This window comes from Perca flavescens, unplaced genomic scaffold, assembly GCF_004354835.1.
Source record: "Perca flavescens isolate YP-PL-M2 unplaced genomic scaffold, PFLA_1.0 EPR50_1.1_unplaced_scaf_41, whole genome shotgun sequence".
Taxonomy (NCBI): domain Eukaryota; kingdom Metazoa; phylum Chordata; class Actinopteri; order Perciformes; family Percidae; genus Perca; species Perca flavescens.
Genome location: NW_021166693.1, coordinates 42,501 through 61,055, shown reverse-complemented (window position 1 = coordinate 61,055; position 18,555 = coordinate 42,501). Strand labels below are relative to the sequence as shown.

At 47.0% G+C, this 18,555-nt stretch overlaps 1 protein-coding gene across 1 annotated transcript in view; it reads right to left on the bottom strand.

The window, feature by feature from the left end:
• Nucleotides 1–6: 6 nt before the first annotated feature.
• Nucleotides 7–18,555, bottom strand: part of LOC114551738 (synaptonemal complex protein 2-like) — a gene marked incomplete at its 3' end in the record, with an annotated part of 32,944 nt that continues 14,395 nt past the window's right edge. Inside the window, exons 5-21 of the mRNA XM_028572701.1 lie at nt 16,016–16,120; nt 14,499–14,523; nt 14,312–14,391; nt 12,982–13,070; nt 11,807–11,841; nt 9,690–9,832; nt 9,551–9,603; nt 9,038–9,083; nt 5,279–5,371; nt 4,339–4,411; nt 3,477–3,619; nt 2,803–2,926; nt 2,211–2,260; nt 2,060–2,126; nt 1,887–1,966; nt 628–673; nt 7–22 (exon numbers count right to left, since the gene is read on the bottom strand). Of these exons, the coding sequence (XP_028428502.1) occupies nt 7–22; nt 628–673; nt 1,887–1,966; nt 2,060–2,126; nt 2,211–2,260; nt 2,803–2,926; nt 3,477–3,619; nt 4,339–4,411; nt 5,279–5,371; nt 9,038–9,083; nt 9,551–9,603; nt 9,690–9,832; nt 11,807–11,841; nt 12,982–13,070; nt 14,312–14,391; nt 14,499–14,523; nt 16,016–16,120 (1,268 nt within the window). The remainder of the gene's footprint in view (nt 23–627; nt 674–1,886; nt 1,967–2,059; nt 2,127–2,210; nt 2,261–2,802; nt 2,927–3,476; nt 3,620–4,338; nt 4,412–5,278; nt 5,372–9,037; nt 9,084–9,550; nt 9,604–9,689; nt 9,833–11,806; nt 11,842–12,981; nt 13,071–14,311; nt 14,392–14,498; nt 14,524–16,015; nt 16,121–18,555) is intronic.

The following is an 18,555-nucleotide window of genomic DNA, read 5'->3' as shown; positions in this document are numbered from 1 at the left end:
AACGACAGGTCTGACAGGTAACCTTCACACAGAGACACACACACAGGTAACCTTCACACACAGAGAGACAGGTAACCTTCACACACAGAGAGACAGGTAACCTTCACACACAGAGAGACAGGTAACCTTCACACAGAGAGAGAGAGACAGGTAACCTTCACACAGCAACAAATATCAGCGCCTGACTTTTACGCTTTTCACTTTGATGCTACGTTAACGTTAGCTCGTAGCTGGATTAAACCGCTAACGAAGTGTGACTGTATTCTCTGTAGAGGACTAACAGCGCGACGTAACACTGACAGCAGCTGTCTGAACAACAACAACACAGATGGTGCGTTCACTTGAAACTCGCCAGCCTCGTGGTGCATTCAAAGTTATTGGAAAATACCCTTTTCCCATCTGGTGCTTGTTTTTGTCGTTTACCAGCATCTACTAGTGAAATAAGTAATTGTTACAAGTTATTAATCAATCATTTAATTGTGACCATATGGCCTTAGCAATAAACAAGTTCTTTAATATCGCCGACTGACGTTTTGTGTTCCTTTTTTAAAGTATATATATTTCAGTTCACCGGTATCAGAAAAACCCAAACCATACCCAACCCTAGTGAAGAATGGACATAAAGACCTGAATCTGGAGCAGCACCTCTCTTCCTGTCACAACTGGAGACTTCCTGGAAACAAAACAGGAAACACATGATGACAAACAGGAAAGACATGACGACAAACAGGAAACACATGACGACAAACAGGAAACACATGATAAACAGGAAACACATGATGACAAACAGGAAACACATGATAAACAGGAAACACATGATGACAAACAGGAAACACATGACGACAAACAGGAAACACATGATAAACAGGAAACACATGATGACAAACAGGAAACACATGACAAACAGGATACACATGAAAAACAACAGGAAACACATGACGAACAGGAAACACATGACGAACAGGAAACACATGACGAACAGGAAACACATGACGAACAGGAAACGCATGATGACGACAAACAGGAAACACATGATGAACAGGAAACACATGACGACAAACAGGAAACACATGATGAACAGGAAAGACATGACGACAAACAGGAAACACATGACGAACAGGAAACACATGACGACAAACGGGAAACACATGACGAACAGGAAACACATGACGAACAGGAAATGCATGATGACGACAAATGGAAACGCATGACGACAAACAGGAAACACATGATAAACAGGAAACACATGATGACAAACAGGAAACACATGACGAACAGGATACACATGATGATAAACAGGAAACACATGACAAACAGGAAACACATGAAAAACAACAGGAAACACATGACGAACAGGAAACACATGACGAACAGGAAACACATGACGAACAGGAAATGCATGACGAACAGGAAAAGCATGATGACGACAAACAGGAAACGCATGAACAACAGGAAACACATGACGACAAACAGGAAACACATGATGAACAGGAAACACATGACGACAAACAGGAAACACATGACGAACAGGAAACACATAACGACAAACAGGAAACACATGACGAACAGGAAACACATAACGACAAACAGGAAACACATGACGACAAACAGGAAACACATGACGAACAGGAAACACATAACGACAAACAGGAAACACATAACGACAAACAGGAAACACATGACGACAAACAGGAAACACATGACAAACAGGAAACACATGACGAACAGGAAACGCATGATGACGACGAACAGGAAACGCATGAACAACAGGAAACACATGACGACAAACAGGAAACACATGATGAACAGGAAACACATGATGAACAGGAAACACATGACGAACAGGAAACGGTTGTTTCTAAAATCAAGAAATTAAAGAAATGTACCTTTCTCAAAGGAGAGATTTTTCCTCCAAACTCGTCCGTCCGTTCCTTAAAGTTCTCTAGCTCCGCCCCCACAGGAGCCCCTGAAACACAGACAGGTTCAACCCAGACATTCTCACCTCCACCAGGCAACGCGCGCCGACAACCACCAGGCAACGTTAGAGAGCGTGACTCACCTGAGGCGTACGATGGAGTCGAGTGTATGATCTGATCGAACAGAAACTCGGCTCTGCTCATCGGAGTCTGGAAACAACAAACCATCGTTCACATTAATGCCCAAACTACTACTACTGCTGCTTTTCATTCATGTTTTCACCGTGTTGTTACCTTGGTAACAGTGGTGTCGTCTTCACTGCTCGGAGACGACAGAGGCAAAACTAGACGACAGGCAGAGAGAGAGACAGACCGACAGACAGACAGACAGACAGACAGACGGACAATCTTTGTCACTGACATCACACACATCATATCATATTGATAACCCTGTATACATTATATATATATATATATATATATATATATATATATATATATATACACACACACACATATACAGAGATAAATAGTGTATATACATATATAGAGATACAGACACATATATACATACAGTATATACAGAGATACATATATACAGAGATGCGGCGAAATTGAACGACATTGAACTAGAAACCATTTCAAACACACAAAAGCACAAACAAAGCGACAAAAATGTCAAATATGACAAAAAAGTGGCAAAAACTTTAAGAAAAGAACAGGTTAGACAGACGTGGAGAAGGCTCCTTTAACACATTTAGTGTGTGATGACATACATACACATATATGTCCATATATGAACAGTATGTCCATATGTGAATAGTATGTTCACACATGGACATGCTGGTACACACATGAACCATAGAAGAAGTAATGAGTCTCTCACTCTTCAGGAGACTCTTGCTCTGTGGTTTCTTCCTGCCGTAGCAACGACCATTGAGTCTGTCTGCTGACGGAGACACCTGGATCGTACCACCTGGGGCTTTCAGAGGGGACGAACTCTTTACTTTCTGGAGGACAGACAGGTAGAGAGAGGAGAGGGGTCAGACAGACAGGTAGAGAGAGAGACAGGGAGGAGAGAGAGGAGAGGGAGAGGGGTCAGAGAGACGGGTAGAGAGAGAGAGACAGGGAGGAGAGAGAGGAGAGGGAGGGGGGGTCAGACAGATGGGTAGAGAGAGAGAGAGAGACAGGGAGAAGACACAGGAGAGGAAGGGGGGGTCAGACAGACAGGTAGAGAGAGAAAGACAAGCAGAGCGAGAGAGAGACATGCAGAGAGAGAGAGTCAGACAGGCAGAGAGAGACAGGACACAGGGGAGGGGGTGTCAGACAGAGAGACAGGGAGAGAGAGAGACAAGAAGAGAGAGAGACAGAAAGAGAGTCAGACAGGCAGGAGAGAGAGAGACAGGCAGAAGAGAGAGACAGAAAGACAGAAAGAGACAGAGACCGAGACGGACAGACAGATAGAAAGAGAGAGACAGAGAGAGATAGACAGACAGGAAGAGAGACAGACAGATAGAAAGAGAGAGACAGAGAGAGAGAGAGAGACAGAAAGACACGAACCATGAAGACTCTCCCAGCAGCCTCCTCCAGGTCTCGGTGGTGTTCGGGGTCAAAGTTCAGCTCCACGGTGCGGCCTCGGCTGTCCTGGTGCATGATGGGAGTGTTCAGCTGCACGCTGAGGACCGTCTCTGCCCCAGTGCATCCTGGGAAAACACAATTATCATTAAAAGACCTGTTAATGTGGACCAAAGAGAAACATAATGATGTCACCACCAAAGACAAACGTAATGATGTCACCACCAAAGAGAAACGTAATGATGTCACCACCAAAGAGAAACATAATGATGTCACCACCAAAGAGAAACATAATGATGTCACCACCAAAGACAAACGTAATGATGTCACCACCAAAGAGAAACGTAATGATGTCACCACCAAAGAGAAACGTAATGATGTCACCACCAAAGAGAAACGTAATGATGTCACCACCAAAGAGAAACGTAATGATGTCACCACCAAAGAGAAACGTAATGATGTCACCACCAAAGACAAACAAAATGATGTCACCACCAAAGAGAAACATAATGATGTCACCACCAAAGACAAACAAAATGATGTCACCACCAGAGACAAACGTAATGATGTCACCACCAAAGACAAACGTAATGATGTCACCACCAAAGACAAACGTAATGATGTCACCACCAAAGACAAACGTAATGATGTCACCACCAAAGACAAACAAAATGATGTCACCACCAGAGACAAACGTAATGATGTCACCACCAAAGACAAACAAAATGATGTCACCACCAGAGACAAACGTAATGATGTCACCACCAAAGACAAACGTAATGATGTCACCACCAGAGACAAACATAATGATGTCACCACCAAAGAGAAGCGTAATGATGTCACCGACCATCTTGTTTCAGGTGCAGACTGTAACGGTCCACTTCCTCCTTCAGCAGGTGGATCGATCCCCACAGGAAGCCCTGCAACACCAAGACCGTGAGACACATACCTGTCTGTCTACCGCAGGAAGGCCTGAAACAGGAAGACCGCCAGGCAGACAGACAGATATGTGTCTGACGGTCTTCCTGTCTGTCCCTCCGTCCCCAGAAACCTAAGCTATGATTGTGTGGGTACCTGTCTGCCTGCCTGTCTGTCTGTCTGCCTGTGGAAACATAACCTATGATTGTGTGGGTACCTGTCTGTCTGCCTGCCTGTCTGTCTGTGGAAACATAACCTATGATTGTGTGGGTACCTGTCTGTCTGCCTGCCTGTGGAAACATAACCTATGATAGTGTGGGTACCTGTCTGCCTGCCTGCCTATCTGCCTGTATGATTGTGTGGGTACCTGTCTGTCTGCCTGTATGATTATGTGGGTACCTGTCTGTCTGTCTGCCTGTGTGGGTACCTGTCTGCCTGCCTCCCTGTGTGGGTACCTGTTTGCCTGCCTGCCTGCCTGGGTACCTGTCTGTCTGCCTGTCTGTGTGGGTACCTGTCTGTCTGCCTGTGTGGGTACTTGTCTGCCTCTCTGTCTGAGTGGGTACCTGCCTGTCTGTGTGGGTACCTGTCTGCCTCTCTGTCTGAGTGGGTACCTGTGTCTCTCTGTCTGAGTGGGTACCTGTCTGTCTGCCTGTCTGTGTGGGTACCTGTCTGCCTCTCTGTGTGGGTACCTGCCTGCCTGTCTGCCTGTATGATTGTGTGGGTAACTGTCTTTCTGCCTGTCTGTCTGATTGTGTGGGTACCTGTCTGCCTGTCTGTGTGGGTACCTGCATGCCTGTCTGTCTGTATGATTGTGTGGGTACCTGTCTGCCTGTCTGTGTGAGTACTTGTCTGTCTGTCTGTGTGAGTACCTGAGGCTCATCAACGAAGAAGCTCACACATCCTGAGCTGACGTTAAAATCGATCCAGAACTCGTCCAGTTTCTCGTCTTTAGGACGAAACAGCTGCAGAAGAACACAAAGTCACCAAAACATCTGGAGGGTCCACCGCCACCAAAACATCTGGTGGGTCCAACACTAACATCTGGAGGGTCCAACACTAACATCTGGAGGGTCCAACACTAACATCTGCTGGGTCCAACACTAACATCTGCTGGGTCCAACAATAAAACATCTGGTGGGTCCAACAATAAAACATCTGGTGGGTCCAACACTAAAACATCTGGAGGGTCCAACACTAACATCTGCTGGGTCCAACAATAAAACATCTGGGGGGTCCAACAATAAAACATCTGGGGGGTCCAACAATAAAACATCTGGGGGGTCCAACAATAAAACATCTGGTGGGTCCAACACTAACATCTGGTGGGTCCAACACTAACATCTGGAGGGTCCAACACTAACATCTGGAGGGTCCAACACTAACATCTGGAGGGTCCAACACTAACATTTGGTGGGTCCAACACTAACATCTGGTGGGTCCAATAAAACATCTGGGGGTCCAACAATAAAACATCTGGGGGTCCAACAATAAAACATCTGGGGGTCCAACAATAAAACATCTGGTGAGTCCAACACCAAAACATCTGGTGGGTCCAACACCAAAACATCTGGTGGGTCCAACACCAAAACATCTGGTGGGTCCAACACCAAAACATCTGGTGGGTCCAACACCAAAACATCTGGTGGGTCCAACACCAACATCTGGAGGGTCCAACACTAACACCTGCTGGGTCCAACACTAACATCTGCTGGGTCCAACACTAACATCTGCTGGGTCCAACACTAACATCTGCTGGGTCCAACACTAACATCTGCTGGGTCCAACACTAACATCTGCTGGGTCCAACACTAACATCTGCTGGGTCCAACACCAACACATCTGGTGGGTCCAACACCAACACATCTGGTGGGTCCAACACCAAAACATCTGGAGGGTCCAACACTAACACATCTGGAGGGTCCACCGCCACCAAAACATCTGGTGGCTCCACCGCCACCAAAACATCTGGAGGGTCCAACACTAACATCTGGAGGGTCCAACACTAACATCTGGAGGGTCCAACACTAACATCTGGAGGGTCCAACACTAACATCTGGAGGGTCCAACACTAACATCTGGAGGGTCCAACACTAACATCTGGAGGGTCCAACGATAAAACATCTGGTGGGTCCAACGATAAAACATCTGGGGGGTCCAACAATAAAACATCTGGGGGGTCCAACAATAAAACATCTGGGGGGTCCAACACTAACATCTGGGGGGTCCAACACTAACATCTGGGGGGTCCAACACTAACATCTGGTGGGTCCAACACTAACATCTGGTGGGTCCAACACTAACATCTGGTGGGTCCAACAATAAAACATCTGGTGGGTCCAACAATAAAACATCTGGAGGGTCCAACAATAAAACATCTGGAGGGTCCAACAATAAAACATCTGGAGGGTCCAACACTAAAACATCTGCTGGGTCCAACACTAAAACATCTGCTGGGTCCAACACTAAAACATCTGCTGGGTCCAACACTAAAACATCTGCGGGGGTCCAACACTAAAACATCTGGGGGTCCAACACTAACATCTGGGGGTCCAACACTAACATCTGGGGGTCCAACACTAACACATCTGGGGGTCCAACAATAAAACATCTGGGGGTCCAACAATAAAACATCTGGGGGTCCAAATAATAAAACATCTGGGGGTCCAACAATAAAACATCTGGGGGTCCAACAATAAAACATCTGGGGGTCCAACACTAACATCTGGGGGTCCAACAATAAAACATCTGGGGGGTCCAACAATAAAACATCTGGGGGGTCCAACAATAAAACATCTGGGGGGTCCAACACCAAAACATCTGGGGGGTCCAACACCAAAACATCTGGGGGGTCCAACACCAAAACATCTGGTGGGTCCAACACCAAAACATCTGGGGGGTCCAACACCAAAACATCTGGTGGGTACAACACCAAAACATCTGGTGGGTCCAACACTAAAACATCTGGTGGGTCCGACACCACCAAAACATCTGGTGGGTCCGACACCACCAAAACATCTGGTGATTCCAACACTAAAACATCTGGTGAGTCCAACACTAACATCTGCTGGGTCCAACACTAAAACATCTGGAGGGTCCAACATAACATTTGGTGGGTCCAACATTAACATCTGGTGGGTCCAGCACATCTGGAGGGTCCAACACTAAAACATCTGGTGAGTCCAACACTAAAACATCTGGAGGGTCCAACACCACCAAAACATCTGGTGGGTACAAAACACTAAAACATCTGGTGAGTCCAACACTAACATCTGCTGGGTCCAACACTAATATCTGGTGGGTCCAACACTAAAACATCTGGAGGGTCCAACACTAACATCTGGTGGGTCCAACACTAACATCTGGTGGGTCCAACACTAACATCTGGTGGGTCCAACACTAACATCTGGTGGGTCCAACACTAAAACATGTGCTGGGTCCAACACTAAAACATGTGCTGGGTCCAACACTAAAACATGTGCTGGGTCCAACACTAAAACATGTGCTGGGTCCAACACTAAAACATGTGCTGGGTCCAACACTAAAACATCTGAAGGGTCCAACACATCTGGAGGGTCCAACACATCTGGAGGGTCCAACACTAACATCTGGAGGGTCCAACACCAACATCTGGAGGGTCCAACACCAACATCTGGAGGGTCCAACACCAACATCTGGAGGGTCCAACACCAAAACATCTGCTGGGTCCAACACCAAAACATCTGGTGGGTCCAACACCAAAACACCTGGTGGGTCCAACACTAACACATCTGGAGGGTCCAACACATCTGGAGGGTCCAACACATCTGGAGGGTCCAACACTAACATCTGGAGGGTCCAACACTAACATCTGGAGGGTCCAACACTAAAACACCTGGTGTGTCCAACACTAAAACATCTGGTGGGTCCAACACTAAAACATCTGGTGGGTCCAACACTAAAACACCTGGTGGGTCCAACACATCTGGTTGGTCCAACACCAAAACATCTGGTGGGTCCGACTCTAAAACATCTGGTGGGTCCAAAAACACTAAAACATCTGGTGAGTCCAACACTAACATCTGCTGGGTCCAAAAACACTAAAACATCTGGTGAGTCCAACACTAACATCTGCTGGGTCCAAAAACACTAAAACATCTGGTGAGTCCAACACTAAAACATCTGGAGGGTCCAACACTAAAACATCTGGAGGGTCCAACACTAAAACATCTGGTGGGTCCAACACCAAAACATCTGGTGGGTCCAACACCAAAACATCTGGTGGGTCCAACACATCTGGTTGGTCCAACACTAAAACATCTGGTGGGTCCAACACTAACATCTGGTGGGTCCAACACATCTGGTTGGTCCGACTCTAAAACATCTGGTGGGTCCAACACCAAAACATCTGGTGGGTCCGACTCTAAAACATCTGGTGGGTCCGACTCTAAAACATCTGGTGGGTCCAACACCACCAAAACATCTGGTGAGTCCAACACTAAAACATCTGGTGGGTCCAACACCACCAAAAGATCTGGTGGGTCCAACACCAAAATATCTGGTGGGTCCGACACCAAAACATCTGGTGGGTCCAACACCAAAACATCTGGATATAAAGGTGTAAATGTCTGGATGAAGGTTAGATGTTTTACCTCAGTGGAATCCAGGAACGCTCTGAGACACGGGAAGGTGTAAACTCTTAGACAGGCAGAGGAGAGACAGACAGGCAGAGAGACAGACAGAGGAGAGACAGACAGACAGAGGAGAGACAGGCAGAGAGAGAGACAGACAGATAGAGAGAGGCAGACAGAGAGACAGGCAGAGAGACAGGCAGAGAGACAGGCAGAGAGAGAGAGGCAGACAGAGAGACAGACAGAGAGAGACAGACAGGGAGATGGAGAGAGACCGACAAAGAGAGAGACACAGGCAGAGAGACGGACAGAGGCAAATATAAAGAGACAGAGGCAGCAAGAGAGACAGGCAGAGAGAGAGACAGACAGGCAGAGAGAGAAACAGACAGGCAGAGAGATAGACAGACAGAGGCAGTGAGAGAGAGAGAGAGGCAGAGAGACAGACAGGCAGAGAGAGAGACAGACAAACCAACATGAATTATTATATTAATTAGAGTTTTTTAAGATTCAGTAAATTGATGTTTAAGTAATCACCTCCTCTGTTCACCATGGTAACTGTTAACAAAGTTCAGGAAACGGCGACAGTCCTACCGAGAGAGAGAGAGACAGGTGTTCAGACAGACAGGAGTACAGACAGACAGGAGTACAGACAGACAGGTGTACAGACACTCACCACCTCAAAGTCTACGTCTCTGATGTCACAGAAGGATCTGCTGATGTCACGGCAGGAGAACCACTGATTGGCTTTGTGCTCTCGCTCCTTCCTGGGAGTCAGACGACACAGAGCCTCCGATAGGCTGACCTGCAGCTCGTAGTCTGAAACCACCAATCACAACACAGCCTCATAACCACCAGAGCAGGGGGAATGAGAGAGAGGGAAACACCAGAGCAGGGGGAATGAGAGAGGGAAACACCAGAGCAGGGGGAATGAGAGGGGGGAACACCAGAGCAGGGGAATGAGAGGGGGAAACACCAGAGCAGGGGGAATGAGAGGGAAACACCAGAGCAGGGGGAATGAGAGGGGGTAACACCAGAGCAGGGGGAATGAGAGGGGTAACACCAGAGCAGGGGGAATGAGAGGGGAAACACCAGAGCAGGGGGAATGAGAGGGGTAAACACCAGAGCAGGGGAATGAGAGGGGTAACACCAGAGCAGGGGAATGAGAGGGGAAACACCAGAGCAGGGGGAATGAGAGGGGAAACACCAGAGCAGGGGGAATGAGAGGGGAAACACCAGAGCAGGGGGAATGAGAGGGGTAAACACCAGAGCAGGGGGAATGAGAGGGGGGGTAACACCAGAGCAGGGGGAATGAGAGGGGTAACACCAGAGCAGGGGGAATGAGAGGGAAACACCAGAGCAGGGGAATGAGATAACACCAGAGCAGGGGAATGAGAGGGAAACACCAGAGCAGGGGGAATGAGAGGGGGAAACACCAGAGCAGGGGGAATGAGAGGGGTAAACACCAGAGCAGGGGGAATGAGAGGGGAAACACCAGAGCAGGGGGAATGAGAGGGGGGTAAACACCAGAGCAGGGGAATGAGAGGGGGGTACACCAGAGCAGGGGGAATGAGAGGGAAACACCAGAGCAGGGGGAATGAGAGGGGAAACACCAGAGCAGGGGGAATGAGAGGGGTAAACACCAGAGCAGGGGGAATGAGAGGGGAACACACCAGAGCAGGGGGAATGAGAGGGGGTAAACACCAGAGCAGGGGGGAATGAGAGGGGAACACACCAGAGCAGGGGGAATGAGAGGGGAACACACCAGAGCAGGGGGAATGAGAGGAGGAAACACCAGAGCAGAGGGAATGAGAGGGGGGAACACCAGAGCAGGGGGAATGAGAGGGGAAACACCAGAGCAGGGGGAATGAGAGGGGTAAACACCAGAGCAGGGGGAAATGAGAGGGGTAACACCAGAGCAGGGGGAATGAGAGGGGGGTAACACCAGAGCAGGGGGAATGAGAGGGGTAACACCAGAGCAGGGGGGAATGAGAGGGGAAACACCAGAGCAGGGGGAATGAGAGGGGTAACACCAGAGCAGAGGGAATGAGAGGGGAACACACCAGAGCAGGGGGAATGAGAGGAGGAAACACCAGAGCAGGGGGAATGAGAGGGGTAAACACCAGAGCAGGGGGAATGAGAGGGGTAAACACCAGAGCAGGGGGGAATGAGAGGGGTAACACCAGAGCAGGGGGAATGAGAGGGAAACACCAGAGCAGGGGGAATGAGAGGGAAACACCAGAGCAGGGGGGAATGAGAGGGGAAACACCAGAGCAGGGGGGGAATGAGAGGGGGTAAACACCAGAGCAGGGGGAATGAGAGGGGTAACACCAGAGCAGGGGAATGAGAGGGGGAACACACCAGAGCAGGGGGAATGAGAGGGGGTAAACACCAGAGCAGGGGGAATGAGAGGGGAAACACACCAGAGCAGGGGGAATGAGAGGGGAAACACACCAGAGCAGGGGAATGAGAGGGGGGAACACCAGAGCAGGGGGAATGAGAGGAGGAAACACCAGAGCAGGGGGAATGAGAGGGGAAACACCAGAGCAGGGGGGATGAGAGGGGAAACACCAGAGCAGGGGGGAATGAGAGGGGGAACACCAGAGCAGGGGGAATGAGAGGGGAACACCAGAGCAGGGGGAAATGAGAGGGGAACACACCAGAGCAGGGGGAATGAGAGGGGGGAACACCAGAGCAGGGGGAATGAGAGGGGGAACACACCAGAGCAGGGGGAATGAGAGGGGGAAAATTGTGCAGGTTTTAATTCGTCTGATTAAGTTTTCAAAAACTGACCTCCAACTGTCAGAACTGCTGCTGCCACCTGAGACCTGTCAGACAGACAGACAGACAGACAGGTAGGTTAGACTGACAGACAGGTTAGACACACAGACAGACAGGTTAGACACAGACAGACTGATAGGTTAGACACAGACAGACAGGTAGGTTAGACACACAGACAGACAGGTAGGTTAGACACACAGACAGACAGGTTAGACACAGACAGACTGATAGGTTAGACACAGACAGACAGGTAGGTTAGACACACAGACAGACAGGTAGGTTAGACACACAGACAGACAGGTAGGTTAGACACACAGACAGACAGGTAGGTTAGACAGACAGACAGACAGACAGACACACACACAGACAGGTAGGTTAGACACACAGACAGACAGGTAGGTTAGACACACACACAGACAGACAGGTTAGACACAGACAGGTAGGTTAGACACACAGACAGACAGGTAGGTTAGACACACACACAGACAGACAGGTTAGACACAGACAGGTAGGTTAGACACACAGTATTACAGTATTACAGTATTGGCGTCTGGTTCTGGTACTGTGTGTACTTTGTGTATTACAGTATTGGCGTCTGGTTCTGGTACTGTGTGTACTGTGTGTATTACAGTATTGGCGTCTGGTTCTGGTACTGTGTGTACTGTGTGTATTACAGTATTGGCGTCTGGTTCTGGTACTGTGTGTACTGTGTGTATTACAGTATCGGGGTCTGGTTCTGGTACTGTGTGTACTGTGTGTATTACAGTATTGTGGTCTGGTTCTGGTACTGTGTGTACTGTGTGTATTACAGTATTGGGGTCTGGTTCTGGTACTGTGTGTACTGTGTGTATTACAGTATTGGCGTCTGGTTCTGGTACTGTGTGTACTGTGTGTATTACAGTATTGGCGTCTGGTTCTGGTACTATGTATACTGTGTGTATTACAGTATTGGCGTCTGGTTCTGGTACTGTGTGTACTGTGTGTACTGTGTGTATTACAGTATTGGCGTGTGGTTCTGGTACTATGTGTACTGTGTGTATTACAGTATTGGCGTCTGGTTCTGGTACTGTGTGTACTGTGTGTATTACAGTATTGGCGTCTGGTTCTGGTACTGTGTGTACTGTGTGTATTACAGTATTGGCGTCTGGTTCTGGTACTGTGTGTACTGTGTGTACTGTGTGTATTACAGTATTGGCGTCTGGTTCTGGTCCATCTGGATCAGTCTCCGCTGCTCGCGGCTCAGAAACTCCAAAATACTGTTAAACGTTCGGATGGCCTGAAAGAAAAATACTTTAAACATGTTGGACTGAACCAACTCTAGAAGAACTAAAAATTATGGACTGAACCAACTCTAGAAGAACTAAACCTGTTGGACTGAACCAACTCTAGAAGAACTAAACATGATGGACTGAACCAACTCTAGAAGAACTAAAATGATGGACTGAACCAACTCTAGAAGAACTAAACATGTTGGACCGAACCAAGAACTAAACATGATGGACTGAACCAACTCTAGAAGAACTAAACATGATGGACTGAACCAACTCTAGAAGAACTAAACATGATGGACTGAACCAACTCTAGAAGAACTAAACCTGTTGGACTGAACCAACTCTAGAAGAACTAAACATGATGGACTGAACCAACTCTAGAAGAACTAAAATGATGGACTGAACCAACTCTAGAAGAACTAAACATGTTGGACTGAACCAACTCTAGAAGAACTAAACATGATGGACCGAACCAACTCTAGAAGAACTAAACATGATGGACCGAACCAACTCTAGAAGAACTAAACATGATGGACTGAACCAACTCTAGAAGAACTAAACATGATGGACTGAACCATCTCTAGAAGAACTAAACATGATGGACTGAACCAACTCTAGAAGAACTAAACATGATGGACTGAACCAACTCTAGAAGAACTAAACCTGTTGGACTGAACCAACTCTAGAAGAACTAAACATGATGGACTGAACCAACTCTAGAAGAACTAAAATGATGGACTGAACCAACTCTAGAAGAACTAAACATGTTGGACTGAACCAACTCTAGAAGAACTAAACATGATGGACTGAACCAACTCTAGAAGAACTAAACATGATGGACTGAACCATCTCTAGAAGAACTAAACATGATGGACTGAACCAACTCTAGAAGAACTAAACATGATGGACCGAACCAAGAACTAAACATGATGGACTGAACCAACTCTAGAAGAACTAAACATGATGGACTGAACCAACTCTAGAAGAACTAAAATGATGGACTGAACCAACTCTAGAAGAACTAAACATGTTGGACTGAACCAACTCTAGAAGAACTAAACATGATGGACCGAACCAACTCTAGACGAACTAAACATGATGGACTGAACCAACTCTAGAAGAACTAAACATGATGGACTGAACCAACTCTAGAAGAACTAAACATTTTGGACTGAACCAACTCTAGAAGAACTAAACATGATGGACTGAACCAACTGAGCGATAGGAATGAATCTCAGGTTTTTACCTCAAGCCTCAGCGGAAAGTGGATTTCTTGATCCAGAGCGAACCGAGCCAACTGAAGAAGAACCACAGACAGCTGACTGACTGAGAGAGAGACAGGGAGAGAGACAGACAGGGAGAGAGACAGACAGGTAAGCCCAACATGTGACACAAAGTGAAAACATTCTGACTGAAGATTAAAAGATACAAACCTGGAAGAGAAGTTTGACCCAGCAGCTGAGAGACAGACAAGCAGACAGTTGTTCAGACAGACAGTTTTTCAGACAGACAGTTTTTCAGACAGACAGTTGTTCTGTTGCACAACTAAAACTACTTTTGAAGCAACACATTAGGGCTTTCACAGACAGCTGTCTACAGGACAGAAGGTGAGACAGCAGAGACCACAGACAGACAGACAGACAGACAGACAGCTGTCTACTGGACAGAAGGTGAGACAGCAGAGACCACAGACAGACAGACAGACAGACAGACAGACAGCTGTCTACTGGACAGAAGGTGAGACAGCAGAGACCACAGACAGACAGACAGCTGTCTACTGGACAGAAGGTGAGACAGCAGAGACCACAGACCGACAGACAGACAGCTGTCTACTGGACAGAAGGTGAGACAGCAGAGACCACAGACAGACAGACAGCTGTCTACTGGACAGAAGGTGAGACAGCAGAGACCACAGACAGACAGACAGACAGACAGACAGACAGACAGCTGTCTACTGGACAGAAGGTGAGACAGCAGAGACCACAGACAGACAGACAGCTGTCTACTGGACAGAAGGTGAGACAGCAGAGACCACAGACAGACAGACAGACAGACAGACAGACAGACAGACAGCTGTCTACTGGACAGAAGGTGAGACAGCAGAGACCACAGACAGACAGACAGACAGACAGACAGACAGCTGTCTACTGGACAGAAGGTGAGACAGCAGAGACCACAGACAGACAGACAGCTGTCTACTGGACAGAAGGTGAGACAGCAGAGACCACAGAGACAGACAGACAGCTGTCTACTGGACAGAAGGTGAGACAGCAGAGACCACAGACAGACAGACAGCTGTCTACTGGACAGAAGGTGAGACAGCAGAGACCACAGACAGACAGACAGACAGACAGACAGACAGCTGTCTACTGGACAGAAGGTGAGACAGCAGAGACCACAGACAGACAGACAGCTGTCTACTGGACAGAAGGTGAGACAGCAGAGACCACAGACAGACAGACAGCTGTCTACTGGACAGAAGGTGAGACAGCAGAGACCACAGACAGACAGACAGCTGTCTACTGGACAGAAGGTGAGACAGCAGAGACCACAGACAGACAAACAGACAGACAGCTGTCTACTGGACAGAAGGTGAGACAGCAGAGACCACAGACAGCTGTCAGACAGACAGACAGACAGACAGCTGTCTACTGGACAGAAGGTGAGACAGCAGAGACCACAGACAGCTGTCAGACAGACAGACAGCTGTCTACGGGACAGAAGGTGAGACAGCAGAGACCACAGACAGCTGTCAGACAGACAGACAGACAGACAGACAGACAGCTGTCTACGGGACACAAGGTGAGACATAAGAGACCACAGACAGACAGATGTCTACAGGACAGAAGGTGAGACAGCAGAGACCACAGACAGACAGACAGCTGTCTACGGGACAGAAGGTGAGACAGCAGAGACCACAGACAGCTGTCTCCAGACTGAGGGTTCTCACCAGGAAGTAGTCGTAGAAGCCCTCCGTGAGGTTGACCAATAGCGCGGCGTTCCTCTGGAGGTCAGAGGTCAACGGCTGATGGATGGCTGAGAACCAGGACACCACCTCAACACACATTACTCCTCATTACTCCTCATTACTCCTCATTACACCACCTCAACACACATTACTCCTCATTACTCCTCATTACTCCTCATTACACCACCTCAACACACATTACTCCTCATTACTCCTCATTACACCACCTCAACACACATTACTCCTCATTACTCCTCATTACTCCTCATTACACCACCTCAACACACATTACTCCTCATTACTCCTCATTACACCACCTCAACACACATTACTCCTCATTACTCCTCATTACACCACCTCAACACATTACTCCTCATTACTCCTCATTACACCACCTCAACACACATTACTCCTCATTACTCCTCATTACTCCTCATTACACCACCTCAACACACATTACTCCTCATTACTCCTCATTACACCACCTCAACACACATTACTCCTCATTACTCCTCATTACACCACCTCAACACACATTACTCCTCATTACTCCTCATTACACCACCTCAACACACATTACTCCTCATTACTCCTCATTACACCACCTCAACACACATTACTCCTCATTACTCCTCATTACACCACCTCAACACACATTACTCCTCATTACACCACCTCAACACACATTACTCCTCATTACTCCTCATTACACCACCTCAACACACATTACTCCTCATTACTCCTCATTACACCACCTCAACACACATTACTCCTCATTACACCACCTCAACACACATTACTCCTCATTACTCCTCATTACACCACCTCAACACACATTACTCCTCATTACTCATTACTCCTCATTACACCACCTCAACACACATTACTCCTCATTACACCACCTCAACACACATTACTCCTCATATTACTCCTCATTACACCACCTCAACACACATTACTCCTCATTACACCACCTCAACACACATTACTCCTCATTACACCACCTCAACACACATTACTCCTCATTACTCATTACTCCACATTACACCACCTCAACACACATTACTCCTCATTACTCATTACTCCACATTACACCACCTCAACACACATTACTCATTACACCACCTCAACACACATTACTCCTCATATAACTCCTCATTACACCACCTCAACACACAATACTCCTCATATTAATCATTACACCACCTCAACACACATTACTCCTCATTACACCACCTCAACACATTACTCCTCATATTACTCCTCATTACACCACCTCAACACACAATACTCCTCATATTACTCATTACACCACCTCAACACACATTACTCCTCATTACACCACCTCAACACACATTACTCCTCATTACTCGTCATATTACTCCTCATTACACCACCTCAACACACATTACACCACCTCAACACACATTACTCCTCATTACACCACCTCAACACACATTACTCCTCATATTACTCCTCATTACACCACCTCAACACACAATACTCCTCATATTACTCATTACACCACCTCAACACACATTACTCCTCATATTACTCCTCATTACACCACCTCAACACATTACTCCTCATTACACCACCTCAACACAATACTCCTCATTACACCACCTCAACACACAATACTCCTCATATTACTCATTACACCACCTCAACACACATTACTCCTCATATTACTCCTCATTACACCACCTCAACACACAATACTCCTCATATTACTCATTACACCACCTCAACACACATTACTCCTCATATTACTCCTCATTACACCACCTCAACACACATTACTCCTCATTACACCACCTCAACACATTACTCCTCATTACACCACCTCAACACACATTACTCCTCATATTACTCATTACACCACCTCAACACATTACTCCTCATATTACTCCTCATTACACCACCTCAACACACAATACTCCTCATATTACACCACCTCAACACACATTACTCCTCATTACTCCTCCTCAACATACATTACTCCTCATTACTCCTCCTCCTCAACACACCACATTACTTCTCCTGTAACATATGTTCTAGTCTTGCGCTAAATTAACAACTTTTTGGATGTGGGACTATTTTAATCCCAAAGGCCAAGAAATCTTTATCAGGATGCATAGTATCCTGATCCATGTAATAACTGGCCTTTATAATAACCATCTACTGCCTTTATAATAACCATCTACTGCCTTTATAATAACCATCTACTGCCTTTATAATAACCATCTGCTGCCTTTATAATAACCATCTACTGCCTTTATAATAACCATCTGCTGCCTCTATGTAATAACTTGCCTTTATAATAACATCTGCTGCCTCTATGTAATAACTGGCCTTTATAATAACATCTGCTGCCTGTATGTAATAACTGGCCTTTATAATAACATCTGCTGCCTGTATGTAATAACTGGCCTTTATAATAACATCTGCTGCCTCTATGTAATAACTGGCCTTTATAATAACATCTGCTGCCTGTATGTAATAACTGGCCTTTATAATAA